Source organism: Apteryx mantelli, chromosome 3 (genome assembly GCF_036417845.1).
Source record: "Apteryx mantelli isolate bAptMan1 chromosome 3, bAptMan1.hap1, whole genome shotgun sequence".
Lineage (NCBI taxonomy): Eukaryota > Metazoa > Chordata > Aves > Apterygiformes > Apterygidae > Apteryx > Apteryx mantelli.
This window is the reverse complement of record NC_089980.1, coordinates 38,153,134-38,175,095: the sequence shown is the minus strand read 5'-3', so window position 1 is coordinate 38,175,095 and position 21,962 is coordinate 38,153,134. Positions and strand designations below refer to the sequence as shown.

The 21,962-nt window shown below is 35.6% G+C and overlaps 1 protein-coding gene across 1 annotated transcript in view; it reads right to left on the bottom strand.

The window, feature by feature from the left end:
- PLEKHH2 (pleckstrin homology, MyTH4 and FERM domain containing H2) overlaps nucleotides 1-21,962 on the bottom strand; it is a 53,881-nt gene that overhangs the window by 21,002 nt on the left and 10,917 nt on the right. Inside the window, exons 3-16 of the mRNA XM_067293138.1 lie at nucleotides 17,683-17,745; nucleotides 16,768-16,917; nucleotides 16,242-16,325; nucleotides 14,664-14,745; nucleotides 12,619-12,801; nucleotides 9,860-10,845; nucleotides 8,777-8,852; nucleotides 8,187-8,281; nucleotides 7,408-7,552; nucleotides 4,855-4,991; nucleotides 3,972-4,082; nucleotides 3,623-3,709; nucleotides 2,983-3,141; nucleotides 2,242-2,322 (exon numbers count right to left, since the gene is read on the bottom strand). Coding sequence (XP_067149239.1) covers nucleotides 2,242-2,322; nucleotides 2,983-3,141; nucleotides 3,623-3,709; nucleotides 3,972-4,082; nucleotides 4,855-4,991; nucleotides 7,408-7,552; nucleotides 8,187-8,281; nucleotides 8,777-8,852; nucleotides 9,860-10,845; nucleotides 12,619-12,801; nucleotides 14,664-14,745; nucleotides 16,242-16,325; nucleotides 16,768-16,917; nucleotides 17,683-17,745 — 2,439 coding nt within the window. The remainder of the gene's footprint in view (nucleotides 1-2,241; nucleotides 2,323-2,982; nucleotides 3,142-3,622; nucleotides 3,710-3,971; nucleotides 4,083-4,854; nucleotides 4,992-7,407; nucleotides 7,553-8,186; nucleotides 8,282-8,776; nucleotides 8,853-9,859; nucleotides 10,846-12,618; nucleotides 12,802-14,663; nucleotides 14,746-16,241; nucleotides 16,326-16,767; nucleotides 16,918-17,682; nucleotides 17,746-21,962) is intronic.

Below are 21,962 nucleotides of genomic sequence, written 5' to 3'. Positions count from 1 at the left end.
GCAACAGTGAAACGCACATGAGGTTGACTCTTAGCTTCTCAGTAATACTATTTAAAAATTGAAAATGTGTGTGGAGAGTAGGTGGCAAGTTTGACTCAATCAAGAGTGGGTTTCCTGAATAGTGATTTGATAAGGTGAGTACTTAAGATAGTTATTTTGAAGAAAGCATTGCATAGTGGTGGCTTTTTACTCCACGGATTAAAGATGCATGTGGTGTTTTGTATTTTCTATAGTGCTTCTGAAACATTCAACTTTTTGAAAGGATAGATTCTGAGAATCAAGAGATGCCATTTCAGATACAAGTAGTCAAGACTGACTTATTCACTAAGTGGAACAGTTTAACTAAAACACAGGAGGCTGATTTTTGAATATGAATTCCATTTTAAAAGGAGTCCACTTAAACAGATTCCATTACTGTATAACCACTGTAGATTGTGTAATCTATTTCTGCACACTCACATTCACTTACAACAAATATGTTTTTAATTAGTAAATTCTTGAATATTAAAAATGAACTAGCTTTGGAAAACTTTGCTTATGTAGTATTTTAAAAAACAGTTTCATTCCTATTCTATTACAAGCTTGTAAATTAGTTTCAATTTTGCTTTCAAAAAAAGCAGTAAAACTTGTTCCAAATGTGAAGGAAATATTCATGAAAAGCCAGCAAATTTCTTAGATGTTTCTGAAGGGCTTGCTAACAAACAAAATCTTCAAAGATAAAAAAGTGTAAATTCAGATACTTTAAAAATAGAGATTTCTTTATAGGCAAGAAATGCAAGTTAATTTTTAGTGTCCCTGTAAAATGAGTTAGAGCCCAATACTCTGAAATAACATTTGTCTGATTCCCTGGCCCTGTATTACACTTTCAAAGACTAATTAAAATAAAATACTCTGAAGGATGGTTATTGCTAACAAATTTATCTAGCTCTAAATACAAGCTTTAGTTGAATGTTTAAAAAGTGACTTAAAAAAAAAGGACAGGATAACAAAGGGAATAACTAGCTTGATTCAGAGACTATGAATTACTGGGTCCAATAAGACTATTTGGAGAGATTAGCGGTAACAAGGGATATTTTCTCTATTTTTTTAAACTGTTTTAATGGCTCAGTGGAGTTTTGCCATTTTGTCAAACATCAACTGTCTGTTTGGCGGAGCTAGGTAATAAGTGTATGAAACAAACATTCATAATCTCAGGGGTATTGACATGAAGAATTCTTGTATACTTCCCCAAGATCGCTTTCCTGACCAATCTCCGTGGTCAAGACGCTTGTTGATGACACAATACAATGCCTTGGGAGCAAGACACAAGAGGTAAAAAGCGTGTCTAGGAAGTATCCTTTTACCATCCTCAGTAGGTAAATATTCTGGAAATATTAGGACTGACAATATTCAGAAGTGTGAGTAGAGATCCCGCAGTCAGGTGGGTTCTTTAGGTCAGGCCCAAAGTGGAGGAGCCAAGTCTTGCTCTTCTTAGCTCCTGGTATCCTATAGGATATTGGATGTTGTGAGGGCATCTTAATGCCGAAAGGATCCCATTTCTTTCTTTTCTTGCTTCAAACAATCTTTTCCTAAGTTTCAGAAATCATTTGCTCTTCCCATTCTCTTGCCTCCCTCCATCTCCATTTCTGTCCACCTTTTCAGCTGTAGGCAGTGAGCTCTGTTTCCGTAATTCTGGCGGGTAATTGGAAAGGATCCCCCCGCAACTACCACCACAGTGTAATAAACTCTCTGTGGTCTGCTAGGCTTTTTTGCCCTTATTGCAGCATTGTGGAGGCACAGTGACAAACAGTGAAGAACAGGATTTGGGAGTCAATCAAGGCATAAAAAGAACATTTAATTTATTGAGATTTGCAGTCACTGCCAGCTGCAAACATACATTAAAAAGGTCATCTTCCAGAAATGAATGAGGGTCAGCTCTTTTCTGATGAGTCTCTCACCTGTCAGAAAGGGAGTCCTGAACTGTCAGCTAATCGGTGTGCCCCTTTGGCTAAGGATGAGAAGATGCAGAAAATGTATTCAGTCCTGCAGGAGAAGTAGACCAATGGGTGTGCCCTGGATTACTGTCTATTAGATAGGAACCTTGCAAATTGACAGTCTGTGAAGTCTGAATGTTTGGTAATCAAGATAAAATGGGCATACATCACCCAGGCCAATCTGTATCTTACTACGACTGTAACTTGCTGTTAAAGTCTTCCCCAGTATGTAGCTTTCATTCACTGAGGAAACAAACAAGGGACCTACCTTGTCTTCTTGATTACGGAAATAATACAGAATTTTTCCAACTAGGGTGCACCAAACCCTTTTGGAGTATCCATGTTTCACCTGAAATTACAGAACACTTAGAAGCAAGCAGAGCCACAGAAATACAGATTACATTTCACGGTCTCTGAACTTTGGTGATGTTTGGAATAAATACCTTGGTTCAAATTCCTCTCCACATGAATAGACAAATGCTTGAAACTGCTTAACTCAATTACAGACATAAGAATTAAAGCAGTAGATGCTTGGTCCAAAGCCCAGTGTGAATTTTTCATTTGGCTTTGGATCAGGCATAAAGTAATGAAAGCTGAGGAAGTAATAGAGTTGAAAACAAAAAAATCCTTTTATACAATATTCTTCTATTTTGAAATAATCTCTCCCAGTGAACAATGCTGAAAAAGAGTGCTCTACTGAAATAAAGTAGATCAATTACCTACAGAAACTTATGCATGTGTCAAAGTATCATGAAGTGCAAATGGAGAACTCAGCACAGGAACTAGTGAATCAAAAACAAAAAGCAATAACCAAATCAAATCTCAAACAACCAAAAAAAAAGTTTTGCCAAAAGCTGATGGGCTGATAGTCCTTCTGGACTGTTCACTTTGTAAAGTAGCAGGAAAGCTGTTTTGCTTGTATTAAATTTATTATAGAGTCTTTTTCATCTAGATATTATTCCTAATAAATCTGGAATAAAGCATATCTGGGGAAGATAAGTATTCCTACCTTTGTAAGTAATCCTTTCATGGTTGGCTTGATTTCAGGCTGTATGAAAAGGGGACTAGCAGTCTGTATTTTAAGAACATTCTGTAGTACTTGGATCCATTCTTCTAAGATGTTTGGAGAATCTGCAGTCAGGTAGTATGTTCGTTTTTCTGTGGTCAACTACACAGTAATAGAAAAGTCTTGAACTTTAAGAACATTATACATTCCACCCCCACAGCTTAAACTATGTAGTTTCCCAAGTTTGGGGGGTTTATTTTTCCCCTAGCACTTTCCATTAATGAAATACTTAATGGCTGAGCAGAGCAGGCAGACCAATGCTTCCTAAGACCTTACCTGAAAGATTCTAGGATGAAACTCATTTATCTCCTTTCAGATAACTTCAGTCAATCCTAATGGCTGCTTCCCAAGACCACTCTCTTTATTTATATCTTTATTTAAATCTGACTTTTGTATCAATACAGGCAAGACCATCTAAGTTTAGGCCTTTCTATCCCTAGTTTCTAAAACTGAAATGATCCTGTTTCCAATGAAGGGCATTGATTAATTCCAAGTCCATACTTCCCTATTGGACCAAAGGGTCAATTTTGGGGATGAAAGAGGAAAAAAAAAAATTTAAAAACAGAATGAGAAAAGCAGGTACCTGAATTGTTTGTTTTCCATCACCCCTTTCAATGTGGCTAGATGCATTTAGCTCAATTTGACCTTGAGGTTTTCGAATTACATCACTCTGTATGGAAAGAATGGAAAAAGAAATACTTCTAAGCTACCACCAAATAGCAATAAATAATTATAGAACTCATTTAAGCATTAATCTTGCTCAGTGCTTCCTATTTAGACATGAGTACCTTGTATGCCTCTTGAGGAACTGAGTCCTGAATTACTGTTTAATAGCTCATACACCAGGAATGCGTTTATTTTCCTTCTAACAGTCTTAGACTCTCAGTAAAAACAGGCTAATACTAAAGAGCAAATAAGTTACATGTACTTACTGGAGATTTGTAGTATAGTAATTCTCCTCCTTTAAGCACAAACCACCGTCGTTTCCAGGTCTTTACTTTGCCACCCATTTTTAATAGATATCCAGATTTTTCCAAAGGTTCCTGATTATTTAGATGTTAGATAAAAAGTAACAAAGTATGCATATATACCTACAACCCCCAGAGAAGTGTAGAAATACACACACACATATTTTAATGATTTAAAAGCACATGCTAAATAATAATTACAGTATTTTATGAGACTTTAATTTCAAGGACATAGTTTTTACAACCATCAGTTAAGATAAATGCCATGAAGGAGGGACAACTAATTAATATCCCTACTTATAATTAAAGCACATGAAAGAGAATAAATTATTTGCCCAGTAATACACAGAAGATTGAAGAACATAATATAATGACTCCAGATTTTACTTTCTAATTACTTCTATTAAAAAAAGAAAAAAATTGATGTAAATATATATATATATTTCCAAACTTTGGGGCTTAACCTACAGAACAGATACAGAGCAGTGTGATTCAGAGTTCTGCACAGACATACTTTTATTGTGAACTCCAGTAAAACAGAGTTCAAAGTTTTGCTCTGTGAGGAAAACTTAAAATAAATTATTTTCATCACCAGTCAGTTGTCTTCTGAAGTTGCCTGCCTATTTCCATTCACTATATAAAAATCTCAGAATTATCCTCCACTTTGTCTCAAATATTATAGTCTTCATACAGCTAACTTACTGTTGATAAATTTTGGTATTTATAATCATAATACAGTCTGTGAGTCAGCAAGACTGAATACAGAGATTTGGTAGCATTCTTTGTATATACATACACACACGACACAAAAAAGCACACTTATTCTTTAAGGAACTACAATACTCACATTTTTTCCATTATCACTAGATGAGGAAGAGGTTTTAGGAAGTTTCTGCTCTGGCTCTGAATAGTCTGTATCTATTGAATATGCATCTGGAGGAATAGCATAGTCACTTTCTGAAGTCATAGAAGACAGAGATACACCTGAGTTAAAAGAAAAAAGAGGTTTCTCTATATTTTTTATTTATCATATCATAAACAAGTGAGATCAGAATAGCCCTGCAGAAAGAATATCTGAGCAGGATCTGCAGGCAAACACAAATATCAGCATAAATTCAACAGGAACCAAACATTTTTTTAAATATCAGCCCATCAAATTATTAGCATAATGCTAATAATTGAAGCCCATTCTCTTCACAGTTAAACTGAGTTTAAGCCACTTGGGAATGAAACAATAAATAAATGTCTTTTATACATTATCACCCTCTGTTATATTATTATACTTTTTTAAGGATGGAGTTAGTGTCATATATCATATTAATTCTCTAGAAAACAAATGCAGGACCTTTAACCAAACTAAGTGACTTTCCCCTCCCTCTTTCTATCATTGTCTCTCTTGTATCTGGATCTCTTATGCAATTGCCTGCTTAGTAAAAAGCTAATCTTAAGAGCTACTATATATTTAAGTTGTAGGTGAGTTGTAGGTGCGTGGTCTTACACTGCCATTACTATGGATTTTTATATAGACATTTTCTAAAAAATCTAAACTTCAGATTTGACAATTGTTTTTAATTTATTAGCTTTAGTCCTAGAAAAAATGCACCCTATTTTCAGTTCTAGTGAATCAACAATAAAAATTCAAACTCCTCCCTTATTCATCATAGAAATAGTTATTTTTGAACATGTGAGCATGCCCTTCGGTAAAGACTTACTTTCTGACTACTGTTCTATTCTGAAAGGTGACTCTCTAAGATTGAAACGAAGATTCCTTGTTTACTTTGTTTCTCTAATGCAATAAAAAAAGAGATCACTTTCTTCATTTCTCTGGTAAGTCACCTGGCCTTTGAGAATGAGTTCTCCTCTCCTCATGTAACATCTTTAATAATAAAGATACAGCAAGTTAACTATGCTCCTAATCAAATTTGTGATTGCCTAGATTTTTAAACAATGTGATCTCAACAAAGGTATGTACCTATGTGCTTTGCAGTTACGAAAAGTCCTCCATGCATGAAACAGTGCAAGGATGATTTTCTGAGAAGAAAACATGAAGAAGAAGAAAAGTTCTGTTTTACATACACGGATGTAAACTGGGGGTGATTCTAGCTATTAAATTAGCTAATTTACCTTTCCTGTTGTGTAAGCATGTAACGTGAGATGCATATGCAGCCACAGCACTGTTTTTTGCTCAGTGACATGGAGCTGCTGTGAAGCGGGAACCATGGGTCCTTTTTACACTAGTGTAGCAAAACTTAACTAAATCACTGGAAACAGGACAAATACAGACAAGCCCTTAGCTCTTTTCCGTCAGTGTTACACTAGAAGACAACGGTTGTAGCAGAAACCCAGTGAAGGAGGAGACCCAGGCAGGGCAGGCTACATAGCCTTGCCCTAAGGAAGCTGGTGAAGAGAGCTCCGAGGGAAAACGAATGTGGTTCATCCTGCACGACACCGCCAGGAGGCAGAGGAAACGAAACAGTGCCTCAGCACCACTTGGGGCTGGCACTGAAAAACTGCTGGTGGACCAGTGGTTATATCTCCCTGCTCAAGTGGGATGTCAGTGAAGCTCCAGTTAACTGGGATTTTAACACGCATAACTGGTGCTACTAAATAATATTATTCTGCATTTTCAAAGCAATGTACAATGGAGGATCTTAATACACTTAATGAACGGTGAACTGAGTCTCACTTGCATTACCCAGTGAAGAAAACCTCTCAGGGAGTTGATACTGTCACCCCACGAGGAAGCATTACATTTTTCTATGTACTGAAGTATGTTATTTTCATTTTGCATATGGAAAACACATAAGTGCCTACAGCTATAAGAGTTGTGTTCATTAAAAAAAGACCATTATTGGATTCAAGTGTTTCAACTAAGTCTTTGCTCAGGATCTTAAGACAGTCACTATCCTTTATTGCACGAGACGACAGAACCAAATATTCTGTAGGGGAACTTTTCCACCTGCTTCTGATAATGTTAAACTGTTACTTTGTTTTATAAACTTGAATATATGTATTTTTTCTGCTGGCAACTACTTTTTTTTAGATCATTTTACCTACATGTAGTTCAAGGTCACAGGAAATCCTTGGCGTGACAGAGAATAGATAGAATGGAGTTTTTGCTTTAAATGCAAAAGTCACTTTTCCCTCATGACAACAGCTAGCTACTAGATTAATGCCTTAAAAAGTCACCTATTATAACAGCAATAAAAAGGAAGCCATGTATAGCTGTCCTTTCTCCTGCTTAGATAGATTTGGGCTTTGACAACTGAGATAACAGCCTTGATCCTCGTTTAAGATGTTCATGTTGTTCAAGGAAGAAATCCATTTCTATGAAGATACTGCAAACTGCCTAGTTTTCCAGATTTCCCAAATGTTACTTGTTCTTACAGGTTTTGTGTACCTCGTTTCATAGCCCGAGGACTACCTGGGCCACTTCTGCTTCGAGAATCGGACTCAGAAGTCCTTGAGCTGGACCGAGAGCTGTCTTCTTCTTCAGATCCTGAAGATTCATCTATGAACGGGCTGTTGCTTATTTGAGTTGCCTTCTGCAGAAATTAACACAACATTCTTTGCAATCTTGCCTGAAAGATACCAGTCATTTCCTTCATCCTGCGGGAGAGCTCTGCTGCCTTTACAACATTCAAAACGGGTTCTCATTTAGTTTGTAAGGTTTGGCACACAAATATCAACATCCAGCTGAATTTCCCACTGCCCTCTGTATCCTCAGCCACCCCCACACTTAAAACAGAAAACTGAGGTAGCCCAAGGCTTGGATCTTTTGAAATCCCCAAAGGCTGCCAGAAAACAAACAATGCTGTGATTAGTTACTGCTGGCTATCTGAATATAAACAGCCTTGGCACTGACACAAAGACATTTCTATGCACACATACTTTTAATTACGGCATTGAACACCATGTGGCTCAGTTTAGTAATTAACTAAGCCTTTGGAAAAAAGCAGCAAGGAACCTAAGAAAAACTGACCTCGGCTGGTAACATTTTATAAGCAGCAATTTTTTTTTTCCAGCTATTTGACATTTCCATTACCGCTGGGGCTCTATGATCTCTAAACATGATCTTACGACATTTTTGGCCTGGTAGCATCAAATGTGAAACGGCAAGTTCTTGGATGTGAAGCCTAATGGTATTTCAAAACTTCTTATACGTGTCAATACAGTTACCCCTTTCAAAGTGGTGTAGACAGGAGTGGTCATGTTCTTATATATCAGAGATGTATATAATCCAGATATGGAATACGAAGTTAGTGAAACAGCACCTAAAAAAAGCAACATACTGTATAGAAATTATCTTCTTAATTTTACCCTCCAATTTATGAAATTTTAATGTCATTTTTTGCATTGTACGGCTCTGCTATAAAAAGTGAACAGACTCCTGATTTGTTCTAGATGTGAGATTTATAGGTGTTTGAAATTTACAGTGGTTTTAAGGATTATAAATAAATTGTAATCATGACCACTAACTCTTTTTAAATTGAAAGTATAATTTGCCACCTAAATACCTGGTACAGAATCTTCAGAATGAATTGCAAAGAAAACTGGAGAGAATGAAATACAAATTCACCACAAAGTCAACAGGTAAAGTAAGAGAAAACAATGGAAGATGATGTCTGATTTTCTAGATTTTAAAGAGCAGATAAATAAATCTTCATTAAAATATCTTAGAAGAACATGGGAGATTTGGTCCTTTCTTACAAATCACCGTAAGAAGAGAATTTTTAGTTCATGAGACAACGAACAGCTGAACCACTTACTTTTGCTAAGAGATTCCATGGTGAAAGCTTCAGACACCCTTAAGCCAGATTTGGCTACAGCATAAATTCTGCTTTCCTAACATAAAAGCAGAACAGATTTTATGGTAGATAATTAAAACATAACAGTGATTTTTCTTCTACTTAACCTCGCCATAGTCTTTGCATGAGTAGAACCATGTGATAAAATGGCTGATAAAATGGTGTACCAGTAGCAGTAGAAAAAAGGCAACCTTGCTTTTTATACCTCTCACCACACCCATAGTTTATTTCAACCTTTTTTCACACAATGCTTGCTTTGTAGCTAAGAGTTCTTCTTAAAAATACTAGTATCAGGAGCCAAAGGAGTTATGGCGAGAATATTTTATAACGGAAGACTGTATGTTAAGAACAGAGATCACCACTTTGGAGGCAACTTTTTAACACAAAACTGTTCAAGCCACAATAATGAAATCCATTATGAAAAAATATGAACTAAAATACATTCATAGCAAAGATGTTACACTAAGGCATTCGTCATCTCCGAATACTAAAAGGGACTGTAGAACTGCAAAATCAGCGAGTCTAGACTAAGTTACTTTTGGATTTTGTATAAAAAATACTAATTTCTATTCTAATTCTCTTTTGGACTGATGGCTTTAAAATTCTACCTGGAAATGCGATCAATAACTTCTATAATCAGTAGCTGGCCTATGTTAACTTCTTGTCTAGATTGTGAATGGCACATTGCTTATAGCAAAGTGCTGAAACCAGCACTCTTAGGTTCTGTTGGTGTTAAAATAAATAATTGAATAAATACAGTTGCAAGCATCACCTCATTGGGTACATACAAAAGGACATATATAACTTAGAGGCGACTTGGAAAAATTGGCCTTATCTACAAAAATAGTGACTATGTTTTTAAATGCTGTGCTTCAAATCAAACTTGTTTCTGAGTTTGTCCTCTTAGCTACTGTTAAGGCAACACCCTGTCTCATCATCAAACAAATAGAGAATGAGAAAGGTAGAGGCAAGAAGAATTATAAAAGAGAAGCATGAAAACAAATTAATTTCATCAGCAGGAAAAATATCTATAATTATACTTACCCAGGAGGGAAATCGATGCAACGGAGGGGTTGGAGGTTTGTTGCTAGCACTCTTTTTTGTCATATCACAAGGTTCCTGGGCTTCAGCATTCTGCATTTCCATGCAATCATAGGTGAACACTCCTTCATCACAGCCAATCTCCATTTTCTCTAAAATATCTGTATCTTCTCCATCCACCAGATCAATGTCTGTTTCCTGAGGTCTCCATGGACGTATCATGCTTATAGCATTTCTATTTCTACCAAACATCCTGTCAGAACTCAGCTGGGGCTGGCTCAAATGCTTTTTTGCCAACGCTAAATTTATACTAAACACATTGGGAGTCCGTAACTTTGGAGGCGGCAAATTTGAGGGAGAATCTGATGTTGTTATGCATTGAGAACCTGCAGAAATTGCTAGAATTGGGTGTTTAGGTGTTAAAGCAGGGGTTAAAATTGGACTTGGGGTATTTGCCTCACTGGATGAGGATGAATAATCTAGTCTCTGAGACTGAAATTTCTTATTCAGTTCATCTGAAGAGCTATCTTGGTCTTTCTTTTTACTTAGGTCCGAGTTGCACTTTCCAGCTGGATTGCTCTGGCCTTTTCTCTGGGACCCTTGCTGCCAGGAGTACAACTTTTTGTGCTGAGTCCTTTGGACACCAAAGCTCTCTTCTTCAAACAGAGAACTGCTGTCATCAGATGCTGTCAAATACATTTCGCTCCCCATTCTGCTGTACCTTGTGTTCTCTTCAGATGTGCGGCTTGAGAGAGTCGATGCACACCTGGATTTTAGCCCTTTATTGTCTCCTCCGTCCTCGTCTGAGCTCCAGTCACTGCCGGTAGTGCAGGAGTTCTTTGACATGTCACTGTCTACATCTTTTGATGAATAGCTCACTCTCGCATTTTTATTCTGCTCTGATCCAGAGGAACTTTGTGGCAATGACTTCTGACCTTTATTGCTGTCATGTGCACGACCAGCAAAGGTAGTTTCCAGGATATCCTTCTCTGGAGGAGAAGTACAATGCACACGAGAAAATTACTTTAGCACACTTGACTGCTAAAGGATTTTGTTATCATGTCTGCAAATAATAAGCAGACAATCATTTTAAATATGTAAACACATTTAATATTGTTGAATTTTGTAAGTAATAAAGCTTTAGAAAATATTATACATTTTTGAATGCAGCTGAAATTGCAACAGTATTTGCCAAGGAACTGTAACACACTTTACTATAATGTTTAAAGGTAAAGCCAAAATAAAAATGGCAATAACTGCAGGGATGAGCATAGTGGAGCCAAATTTTAGAATAAACTAGGTATGTGTGAAAACCAAAAAACTCAAAAAAGCAAAAATAGGCTTAAGTATATATATATATATTTTTTTTTTACACACACACATATATATCTCTAGCTGCTAAGTATATATATCTAGCTGCTTTATTAAATTTAAAGAAAATTATAAAGTTGATTAAAGCTTAACAGAAGAGATTTACATTAACAAATCAAATATTCTAAGCATTTCTATAGTGTTTATATACAGAAATGCCTTCTGTAAGTTACTACTGTATTTCCAGTGGTGAATGCTTAATATACATAGAGTGGCTCATGAAAAATGCTTAGGAAAAGATTCTGTATTAAAATAGCTCTGCTTATGCAGAGCATTTTCTTTTACCTGGTTTTATAAGGGAAAGCCATAGCTTGAAGCAAGTTGGTGAGGCCTACATGCTTCACCTGAGTTAAAACAGATGTGTGAGCTAGGACTTTTCTACACAAAGACACTTAGGAAAGTTAGTTTATGTTAGATAGCTGTATAAAGTTAGGTTAGATAAGCAAACTGTTTTAATTTCATCCAGATTAAAGTAATTAAATCAAAAAAGTTAATCTATTGCCATGTAGACAAGCCTGAGGTTCTACTTCTCATCCTTTCACTGAAAAAAATTTTCTTCAATTTCCTCACCTATAAAAACGGAAGTTATAATGAACTTGGTGTTATACAGATATACAAAATATTAATAGGATCTATTTCAGTTTCTGATTTCCTACAGAACTCAACTTGTAATTTTGGATACTACAATTAACTGTGGAGAAAATGCTGAGGTCATAAATAGCACTGTGAGCCTTCAAATGAGGCACCAGAGCAGGAGTAAGAGTCTCCTGCCTAGACTTTTCATTGCTCCAGGGAAGCAGCAAACTGCAGTGAACTTGCTCATGCTTGTAACAGCGTAACAGCATGTCAATTTGCTGGCATTACCAGACTTCAGGGCTGGCTGGGGAAATTGTATGAACTGATCAGGGAGTTTCTTCCTTCTTTGGATAGGAAACAATGGTGCAAAAAGATGCCTAAGACTCCCTTCTGTATTTCTGTCCTTGACCAAAATAATGAACGATTACTGAGCTTCTCTTGTTGAGCTGGGCATAAAACTAACATTGGGACACCAGTGATAGCATAGATAAAACATACAGAAACGGGACTTAAGTGAGACTCTACACAGGCATAAAAACCTAGGAGCTCTGCTCACCCTGGGGGACAGGCAGCCTGACCTGGCCCAGAACAAGGTCCCTTCTCAGCAGCTAGAGCGCTTGTCAAGTAGTGTACGCTGCCAAACATGGCATTCGTGACATTACTGAGAAGCTAATGCTCAACAGCATTTCTTAAGTAATAGAGAGAGAGGACTGCCATGCACTTTGAAAAAGGCTGGTTTGGATACACTTATGTAGTTGTCAACTTTAGTTTTCCACTTGTGTCAGAATAAAATGATAGTATTGATGACTAAATACCTAGCATGTTTTTGCTTTCAGTGTAGTCTGACTCTTTAGATGATGACTTGCTTATTTCTTCAAATTTAGGAGATGGTTGAGGACTTTTTGCTCGGTTTGAAAAGCATCCAAAAGTCAAACCGCTTAGTCGTTGACCTTCTCCAGGTTTTGGTGTTGAAGTAACCAATTTCTTGCTTGTAGCTTCTAAAGAGTAATAATTCAGAAATCCAGTGTTAATAGGTTATGGCAAGCTATGTTACTAGCCTCCTTTACATTGTAGTGTAAAGTTCTTTTCTTCTAATATAACTAAAATTTAACAGAAAGATAATTAAATAATTTATTTTAGGAATAATCATCTACCTGATACCTCCCCATATCAAAAGAAACCCAGAGCTAAAGTTCTAGTTCTTAAAGATCGATTTTCTAGTATAGAAAAAAAAAGAAACAATTTCTTTTACCAACTTTATTACAATAATATATAAAACACGCAGAGTGAAAACACAGTGAAAATACCCAGTTTCATTCTGCTATGACTGAAATTAAGCCTATAGATTGGTCTAGCATATACAATATGGGAAAGACTCTAGAATAGTATTAAAATATGTGATGGCCTTTCCTTCAGATAAAAAGAGGTGCTCCAGCAAATAAATATAAAGGAGCAAGTTACCAGGCTTCGAAGGTATAGTATACATCTAGGACTTCAAGCAGAGCTGAAAGCACAAAATGATTAACTGCCTCAAGAGCATGCAGTCTCCCCTAGGAACAGCTATTCTACTGGAAGCTGACATGTGGCAGTGCTGTTTATCCCTGTTTTTAAAAGGTTCTGTGGCAGATCCAGGAACAAAAGCTCTCATCCTTACCTGCGAACTGTTTAAAACAGTAATTAAATGACTAAAAAGAGAACAGAATAGTAAAGTACCTAAATGATCATAATCATGGCCTCTGCAAATGGTATTCAATTTCTTAATATTTTTTGAGCGTATCAGTATATGTGTGATGAAAACCAGTTAAAATCTTCTTCTTCTCAAAAAGCCTTTGAATAGATCTCTCAGAAAAGGATGACTAAAGAAATTAAGTACTGAAGAGTAAAGATTTGGTATTGATCAAAAATAGTGAAGAAACAAAACTCAGTTTCTTCATTAACAGAGGTGCACCTTAGTTAAAAAGCTTCATTTTGTGTATGCATATGTTTTGTATATATAAATATATATTTATATATTTATATTTTACATATTCTGTATCTTATGTATGTGTACATAGATATATACAGAAATACACACATATTTATAAATGACTGTGTATGTATATATGTATATGAGCTATATTATCAAGAAACAAGAGTTAGGTAGCAAACTAACAAGATTTTTCAGATGATACTAAATTATTAGGTTAGCCAGCTACTGAGAGGACTATGGGAATCTTCAGAGAGACTTGAACAAAGTTGGTGAACAGGCAACACAACAGCAAATAAAATTAAACTTCCATTAATGTAAAGTAATGCTGTTTGGAGGGGATGTTCCTCCTTCTCATATTTACATTTTATATTTTTTTAAATTAACTATATTTAGTCAGAAAGGAACCTGGGTGTTGGAGTGGCTGAATGAAGGTTTTGGATCATTGTGGTCAAATGTAATAATTAAAAAAAAAATCAGAGTAGAATTCCGATTCCCAGCTGAGTATTTTCTGGAAAGGCAGATGCAGACAGACATTCATCTATTCCTTAACAGTGCTAAGATCTCCTATCTTACAAATAAGTGAAAGTAAGGATCTGAAATAAATTCAGTCAAATATTACTACTTGCAAAACCTCTTTAATAATAGAAAGAGAAATACCCTTTCACCCAGAAAAAGCCAGTTGTGGTTTGTTTGCTTGTCTTTTTAATAAAAATTCAGTTACTGCTTGCCTAACACCTTTATGTACAGTCACTCTGAGGTCAGTAAATTAATACTCATTTAAATCTTTGAGGTTTTCTGCAAAATTTCAATTAGTTGAATGCATAAATTATTAGGATATGGTCAGAATTATGCCATACATATAGAAGTTTTTAAAAGATTGGTGTCATTTACCTTGCAGTTTAGATTGTACTGTTTTCATCTCTTTGGTTTGCTTTTGGTTCATCAAGCGAAGGTTCTGATTTTCCACTTCTAACTAAAAGCATATAAATTTAAGCTCATCCACTGGTAAAACAATTTTTAAAGTCATTACATCATCTAGATTTTCTCTGAATTTCTGATTTCTAAAGATGAAGCTATTTCAAGTGGTAAATTCCTCTCCGCTATTTCTCTTAACGCCGGTCTATGCATTTGTTTACTCAGAACAAATGAAATTACCTGCAACGATTAATTATTTGCACAACAATGTTTACTCTAATAAAATTATTCCCCCAACCACGCAAACCCAAGACTGCTTTTAAAAGCCTGAATAATTAAAAAAGATCCGTGTTGGTTTGGGCATTTTTACTAAAAGCAAAGTGCTAGAATTACAAGCAAACTTTTGTGCCATTTGGAAAACGCAAGAGAAAGCAGAGGAATTAGAGGGAATGATGGTCCTAGTGCCTCCTGCTACTCCACAGCAAAGTTAAAGAAAATATGTATCAAAGAAGATTATACAGAGCAGAAGAACTCCTATGAGAAGAAAAAAACCTCAACATCCCACTGCTATAGCCCACTACCAGGAAGTAAGAGGCCCTGCTTCAAACTCCTGCTCCAAATTAGGCAAAGAGCAGATCTGAATCTGAGTGTCCCACAACACAGATAAGGTAGCCATCAGTTCCTCTCCCCAGTGGGTGGCACCTAGCAACACTGTGAAACTGGCTTGGGACTCTGCATGTTTCAAACTGAATAAATAGTTTTAGTCATATTTGATTAGACTCAACTGTACCTTTTATTAAGCGATTTTAAAATCCTCCCTCACAGTGTAATGGTAAATGTTATTTCTAGCTTCCTACTTAAAAATAATATCATAAGTTGAATGGCTTTTAACTGGAGTGAGCATAATTTCCAGTTAACCACAGAAGAGTAGGATTTTAACTCTTATGTGTGGACAATTTTAAATTTAATCTAAATGTAAGGAGGAGAAAAAGCACAGCTGCATACCGGAACTGCAGCCTGGGGCAGAGCAAAGAGATCTCACCACAGCAGGGAAACAAGGGAAAAAAATGGTCTCTTTTGGGAATAAAGCTGGTGCCCCTGAAGCTATTCATGACTAAGAATACACTGGGCAATAGAAAATGAAAAATGATCTAGTCCTTTTTTCTGTCAACCCCCAGCAGATGTGGTTAATATCTGGAGTATTATTCACAATTTAAGCATCAACTTGAGCAAACTAAGTTAGCCAGATAATCTCCTGCAGTTAGTGGAGATAACTAGATCTTCCAGAGAGCAATTCTGGGTCTTCTCTCCATAAAGCAGACCCTGAGATATTAACTTAGTTGGCTAAGTTAGTAATCTGAAGTTAAGTGACATGGATACTCTCCCCTCTGTGCTGTTGTCTTCATTTTTCTCTTTTTAAGTAAATAACCATTCCACCTAATGAAATTGGTAAACATTTTAAACTATGACATTATCCTCTTCAACAACCAAAAAGCCTAAAAAATATCAAGCCTTGTATTTTTTGTATTACAAATACTGTCACAAAAGTCGTACCTCATGGAGCTTGACTGTCACCCATTCTTTTATTTTAGCTGCTTTTTCTTCTATGATTTTAGCTTCTTGTAGTCTTATTTGCTTCTGGAAAAAATGACAAAAGCATAGTTTTCATTGAGTAATTTTGTCTGGCTGAGTAGTATCTTCAAACATAAATTCTAATGTTTGCTTTAAATAATTCAGTCTCCTTGGCAATACATGGTGTTTTGTTTTTAAATGATGAATATGCCCTTTATAGAGGCTGCTGTTCCTCTAAGAAAAATGAAAAATTTTCAAAGGAGACAGTCAAGAGGAAGATCTTTAAGATCCCTCTTAAAATTTAAATATTATTTTAAAGGAAGCCAGCACACAATTTGCAAGTGAATAAATCCTATTCAGATGATATGCTCCTAATAGGAAACTCCTCAATGAAACAACAGAAATAATTCTAAACTTTTCTGTCCTCTGTTGATCTTAATTCTTTTCTTTCCTTTTGCATAATTAAGAATGAAATTGCTGCTCATCTTTTTACATAGTTATTTCTAACCTGTTCTTCAAGTTGTTGCTCCAGTTTTTGTATTGTGTCATTTTTTTCTTGTAACAGCATCTCCAGATCTTGACATCTCTTATACAACCTGTTTTCTGATTCACTTGTTTGAACATCAGCGGCTTTTAATTTTTCTTCCATAACCTGCACCTATTTGGTAGGTCAAACATAACATTGTTTTAATAAATAAATCATAACATAAAAACACAGTACTCAAAGAAACACAAATTATTACAGGCACTCTAAAAAATGGCTAAAAATATCTGGCTCATAGTAAGGAGCACATTCTAACTATGAATTAGCACATGAACGTTTGCATTCTTACAATTTTCAGTTTCTATCTGTTCCTACAGTGAGATAAGAAGGGTTTTTAGGGGATACCATAGATATGTTTATAAAATTATTGCAGTATATATACCTGCCATTTGGAATCAAAAGGAAACTTTGGTTAAATATGCAGCCTCAACCTCTTTCTTTAGATGACATAATTTATTACAAGAATGATGAACAACATAGAATAATCCCATTTACTGACTGTATTGGATAGCCTTTTTTTAAAAGATTTTCTAAAGTAGGTTAATGTTTCCTCTTCCTTTTGTTTCCACTTGCATTATATATCAAAGACTCATGGCGTATCAATGAAGAAGAAAAAAATATTATACAGCAAGGAAGTTCATTACATGCATCTATTTTGGATTTTTTCTTTTAGCTTTGACTTTATTATAGACAAAACTCTGAACTTGATAGTGAGCGAAGCAGTTATAACATCTCCGGTAAGACAGATCAATAGATTTAAAAAACTGTCTTCTCCCTTTTAAACAGTATTTAAGCAAAATAGCAATTTTCTGAATTTCCCTTGGTAACAGCACTTTAACATGCACATAGCTAATGGAGGCATTTTTCATTTAGATGTACCTGCTGAAAAGCCCTCTCTGCTTGACGATCAGCATCTATAACTTGTCTCTCAAGCTGCTGCATCTGTAAATACATAAAAAGCATATAGTAAAACGCCCACACCTTCTGCCCACTGCCAGAAATACCACAGTGAAACATATTTTCATGCTCTGTTTTGATAGATTGTGAGCAGAAGCTTAAAAAATAAATAAAAGGATAAACTGTGTGTCAGACTGGGGAGATAATTCATGATTATGAGCATATATATTCTTCATAGCATAATCTTGTGGCTGCTGTATGACATATTGCTTTTTTTCCCTGCTACCAAGAGTAGAAATCACTCTGACGATAACCCTTAGACTTTTCTCATGCATACTTATACTCTTGTAAAATGCTAAGCTCCTTCATGTCCTTCCAAAACTAGCAAGAGAAAAGGGTACTTGGCACCTTATACAGTTTGACCATTAATTCTTCTAAAGTTGACAAATTCAGCTTTTGGGAGGAATTGTGCTATCAGGACCGTTCCCGACTCTACCACTCTCTGAGTGAAGGAAGGGCGATGCAGCGCAAAGGCCACTGGGACAAGATGGGACTCAGATGCTGCACAGAAAAGTTTGGGAAAAGCAGATTAGAAACTGGTAAGAGAGAGACTAGCACGATGCTGGGGGTGCAGGTCCCTTTTGAGAGGTGAGAGGCCCCGATCTGCTACTTTATAATAGCTCCTAACAAATCACAGTCCCACCCTTTGCACCGGGCCCCTGAACCCCCCCACATTTTACATAATTTATTTTGAAGGCTTTTCCAACAATGTGGTAGAAAGGAGGCCAGAAACAAACACTTTTGTTAACAGCTTTCTAGTCTATGGATATCTACGGTCTATCTATGGATAGCGTAAGATCCTAAAATCAAAAAAAAAAAAGAAAAGGTAAATACTACTTTGACTTAATTTCAAGACGAAAAAGACAGATAACTGTGGCCTATCCACATTTGAAAAAGATTCAGCACTTGAGGTATACTTAAGCCTGATTTTCTATCTTGTCCTGAATGTAGCAACTTGAAAGCATGGCCCAGTTCAACAAACTTAATCTGAGGAATAATCTTTTCATGTACATCCATGGTTGGTTCAAGCCCCTTCCAAGACTCATTAAGGATTCTGAGGTCTCCTGTGATTATCTGTATTTTTTGTTTTATACTGTTAAGTATCAGGAATATATATGCTTTATGCACATTAACTACAGCTACATGCACACTGACTACTGGACAATGTCATCACAGGTACAGAGGAAGGGACTGTTACTTTAATCTGCACTTTCTCCTTCTCCTTGTAAGTGTAAAAATCTTCAAATTTTCAGACAATCTATGAGTACGCACTGCATCAATTATCTGAATTATGGAAAATCATATCTATTGTTAAACAGATTTGTTCTTAAACTTAGTAAGGAAATAACCACTCTACATCTGACATTCATCAAATCGAGCTATTTTTGTTCAAAGAATGAACAGAGAAATGCCACATGTGAATAAATACTGAATGCTTTGAAGAAACATAGCAGCAATAAAAACAAAAAGAGTTGTACTGCCTTGGAGGTCTGGTCATTGAAGCACAACACACATGCAATGGGGATTTTTTACAATACAAAAGCAAATTATATACTCTGTATTTTTCGAAGTTCATCTGGAAGTTTCTTGAGATTTCAGAAATGTTCAACATATATTTTTGTGCAAGTAAATGAATTTTTCATTACATTAAAGTATCTATTGCATGAAATCCAATCTACCTATTTTCTGCACCAAAGGGTATCAGTTCAAAAGTCATCACCCTCATAAATGTCAAAAAATATCCCATGTGTATGTGTATGTGTATATATAAATATAGAGAGATTATTGTTCCTGTAATGTGCATTAGAGAAAAATTACACTTCTCCATTGACAATATTCCTGATATTTTGAATCATTATTTAATAAAGTAAAGGAAAATATTTTATTTAAAAAACTCATAAAAGAAAAAAAAGCTGTAGGCAGTCCTTCCTTCTTGAAGTCTGAAAATGTCTGTTATTGATAGGAACAAAAAGATATTTTTTTATCAAAGTCACTTTTCATTGTAGAAACCTGTCCCATTAACATATAAAAATTGCATTATAATCAATGCATAATACAGTGCATCCTCACTTTTAATACTATAAACAATACAGTTGTACTATGCAGACTTTATGGAAAACTTAGTGTATATTTTGAAATAAATAAATACAGGGAAAAAAAGGCAATGAATGAAGAGAAAAAAATCCATCACTTCTCTGTAGGCCTTTCAGCATGTACTAATATAGGTCAGAGTTATTAAAGACCAAAACTTAGTTAAAACCTAATGTTTCTGAACCAGAACTTGAGAGTGTCTATAAAGTGCAGTATTTCCAGTGACTTGAGAACAATTTAGAGCCTGTATTTTTTCTTGCATTTCAATGTTTTAAATTCACCTCTGTCTGAGAAAAGGCCCAAACCATCCATGGCTAAAAAACAGTGTTCCACACTGAAAGTAGTAAATCTGTCCATTTACGATTTAGTGATGTAGCAGTCCTCACACCACATCGGGTTTATCAAAACTGAAGAAACATATAACCTTTAAACTGGATGCAGTATAAATGTGGTATAGAATAACTTAAGAGCACTTAATCTAATATTAAAGAAATCTGAGCAGAGCTCTGTTGTAAATTATCACTGAGGAACTTAACGGCACTGTGTCTTGCCTGTATAGCCACATCCATACTAGTAATGATATGTTTGTAATTCTGAGCTGATGTGGGAATATTGAGTCCTCTATAAATAAATAAATAGGGGGAATGAGTGAGGGATAAACACACATGTAACTGTCTTTCAAAGCAGCAAACAGGTATAAAAAGGTGATGAATAATCGTTGCCTGGAACCTCATTTTCCAGATTGACTAAAGAAGGTTTTGGAACTGCCTTCTAATAGAAGCTGTACATGCAGAAGATCTGACTTTTTACAAGGTGCTTCATAAGTTTATACACGGGTTTAATAATATGCCTGCCAGATATCCCAGAGCACTGCGTAAGACCAGAATTTCCCCTTTCAGTTCTATATTCCTGTTTTGACTCAAATATTTGATCATGTCTCTGCATTTCCTTAGGAGCAAGTGCTGCTTAAAACCAAGTTATCTTTTCATCAGAGGCTTTGATCACCATCAGTTTTCATGTTTTAAAACATGGCTAGCCTAATCCAAGACCTATAAAGTCTTGCTTACATTTCTTAGTTAAAAGTGATAGTAAAACTGTTGTAGAAGCATGACTTACTCTCTTTAGAGTCTTTAAAGGTCTCTCTTCTGGTAGCTTAGCTTAGGCAACCACATTAATGTTCATCCTACTTTTGTAACTCATTTATTCAAAGGTTGACTGGGTATGTTCCAGCCATATTTTCCAACATTATTCCTTCTGTCTTGACACTGATTTCTCTTTTACATATTATATACCTTCCAGAAGGCCAGTGCTAAATCATTATAAACTACAACAAACTTTAAAGTATGAACTAACCAGTTAAGCCACATAAGCAAAACAGAAGCAAGATGTAAAATCACGTTATTGACATTTCACAGGAAAAAAAAACCAGGAAGAGAATTTGTAAAGGAGGAATTATCATATGCAGATTAAAATGTACTTCGTTCTTTACTGGATGATTTTTTATCCCAGAGGCAACACCATAATTAGAAAGTCTTATCTTTTATACAACTTTGCATCTTTTAACTGATAATGGAAGATTGTCTTGTCTCATAAAACCAGGAACTGATATTTCATTTTGTGACTATAAGTTGATCTGAAGTATACTCCAGTAAAAAAAAACAAAAAAAACCCTAAATGCTTTGGCACAAAAGCCTTTCCTTAGAACAAAATGAAACCTACAAAAATATTTCTCAAAATCTTTTTGTCATAGACATCAAATAAAAAGCTAATGAACCGTCTTAAGGGGCTCAAATGTTCCTTAGGCTAACCGCAGATCAAACGTGACAGATTTTCTTCACTATTTTACTGCTACGTAATATATTGAGTTTTACCATTTGTCATTGTTTTCTACATGAAAAATAATCTTTAGATGAAAAAATTAGTTATTTGGATGAAATTCCCAAAGCTGCAGCCTTAGTCTTCCTCCAGATCCCACGAAAAGGCTCACTTTGGTTATGACTGCTTGCAAAACTCAGCTTAGTACTTAAAACTTGGCAGCTGGCAAGCTGTCACTTTTCACTGCACTCCCACTTTTTCCTTCTCCCGTCTTCTCTTTTTTTATTATTAATTAA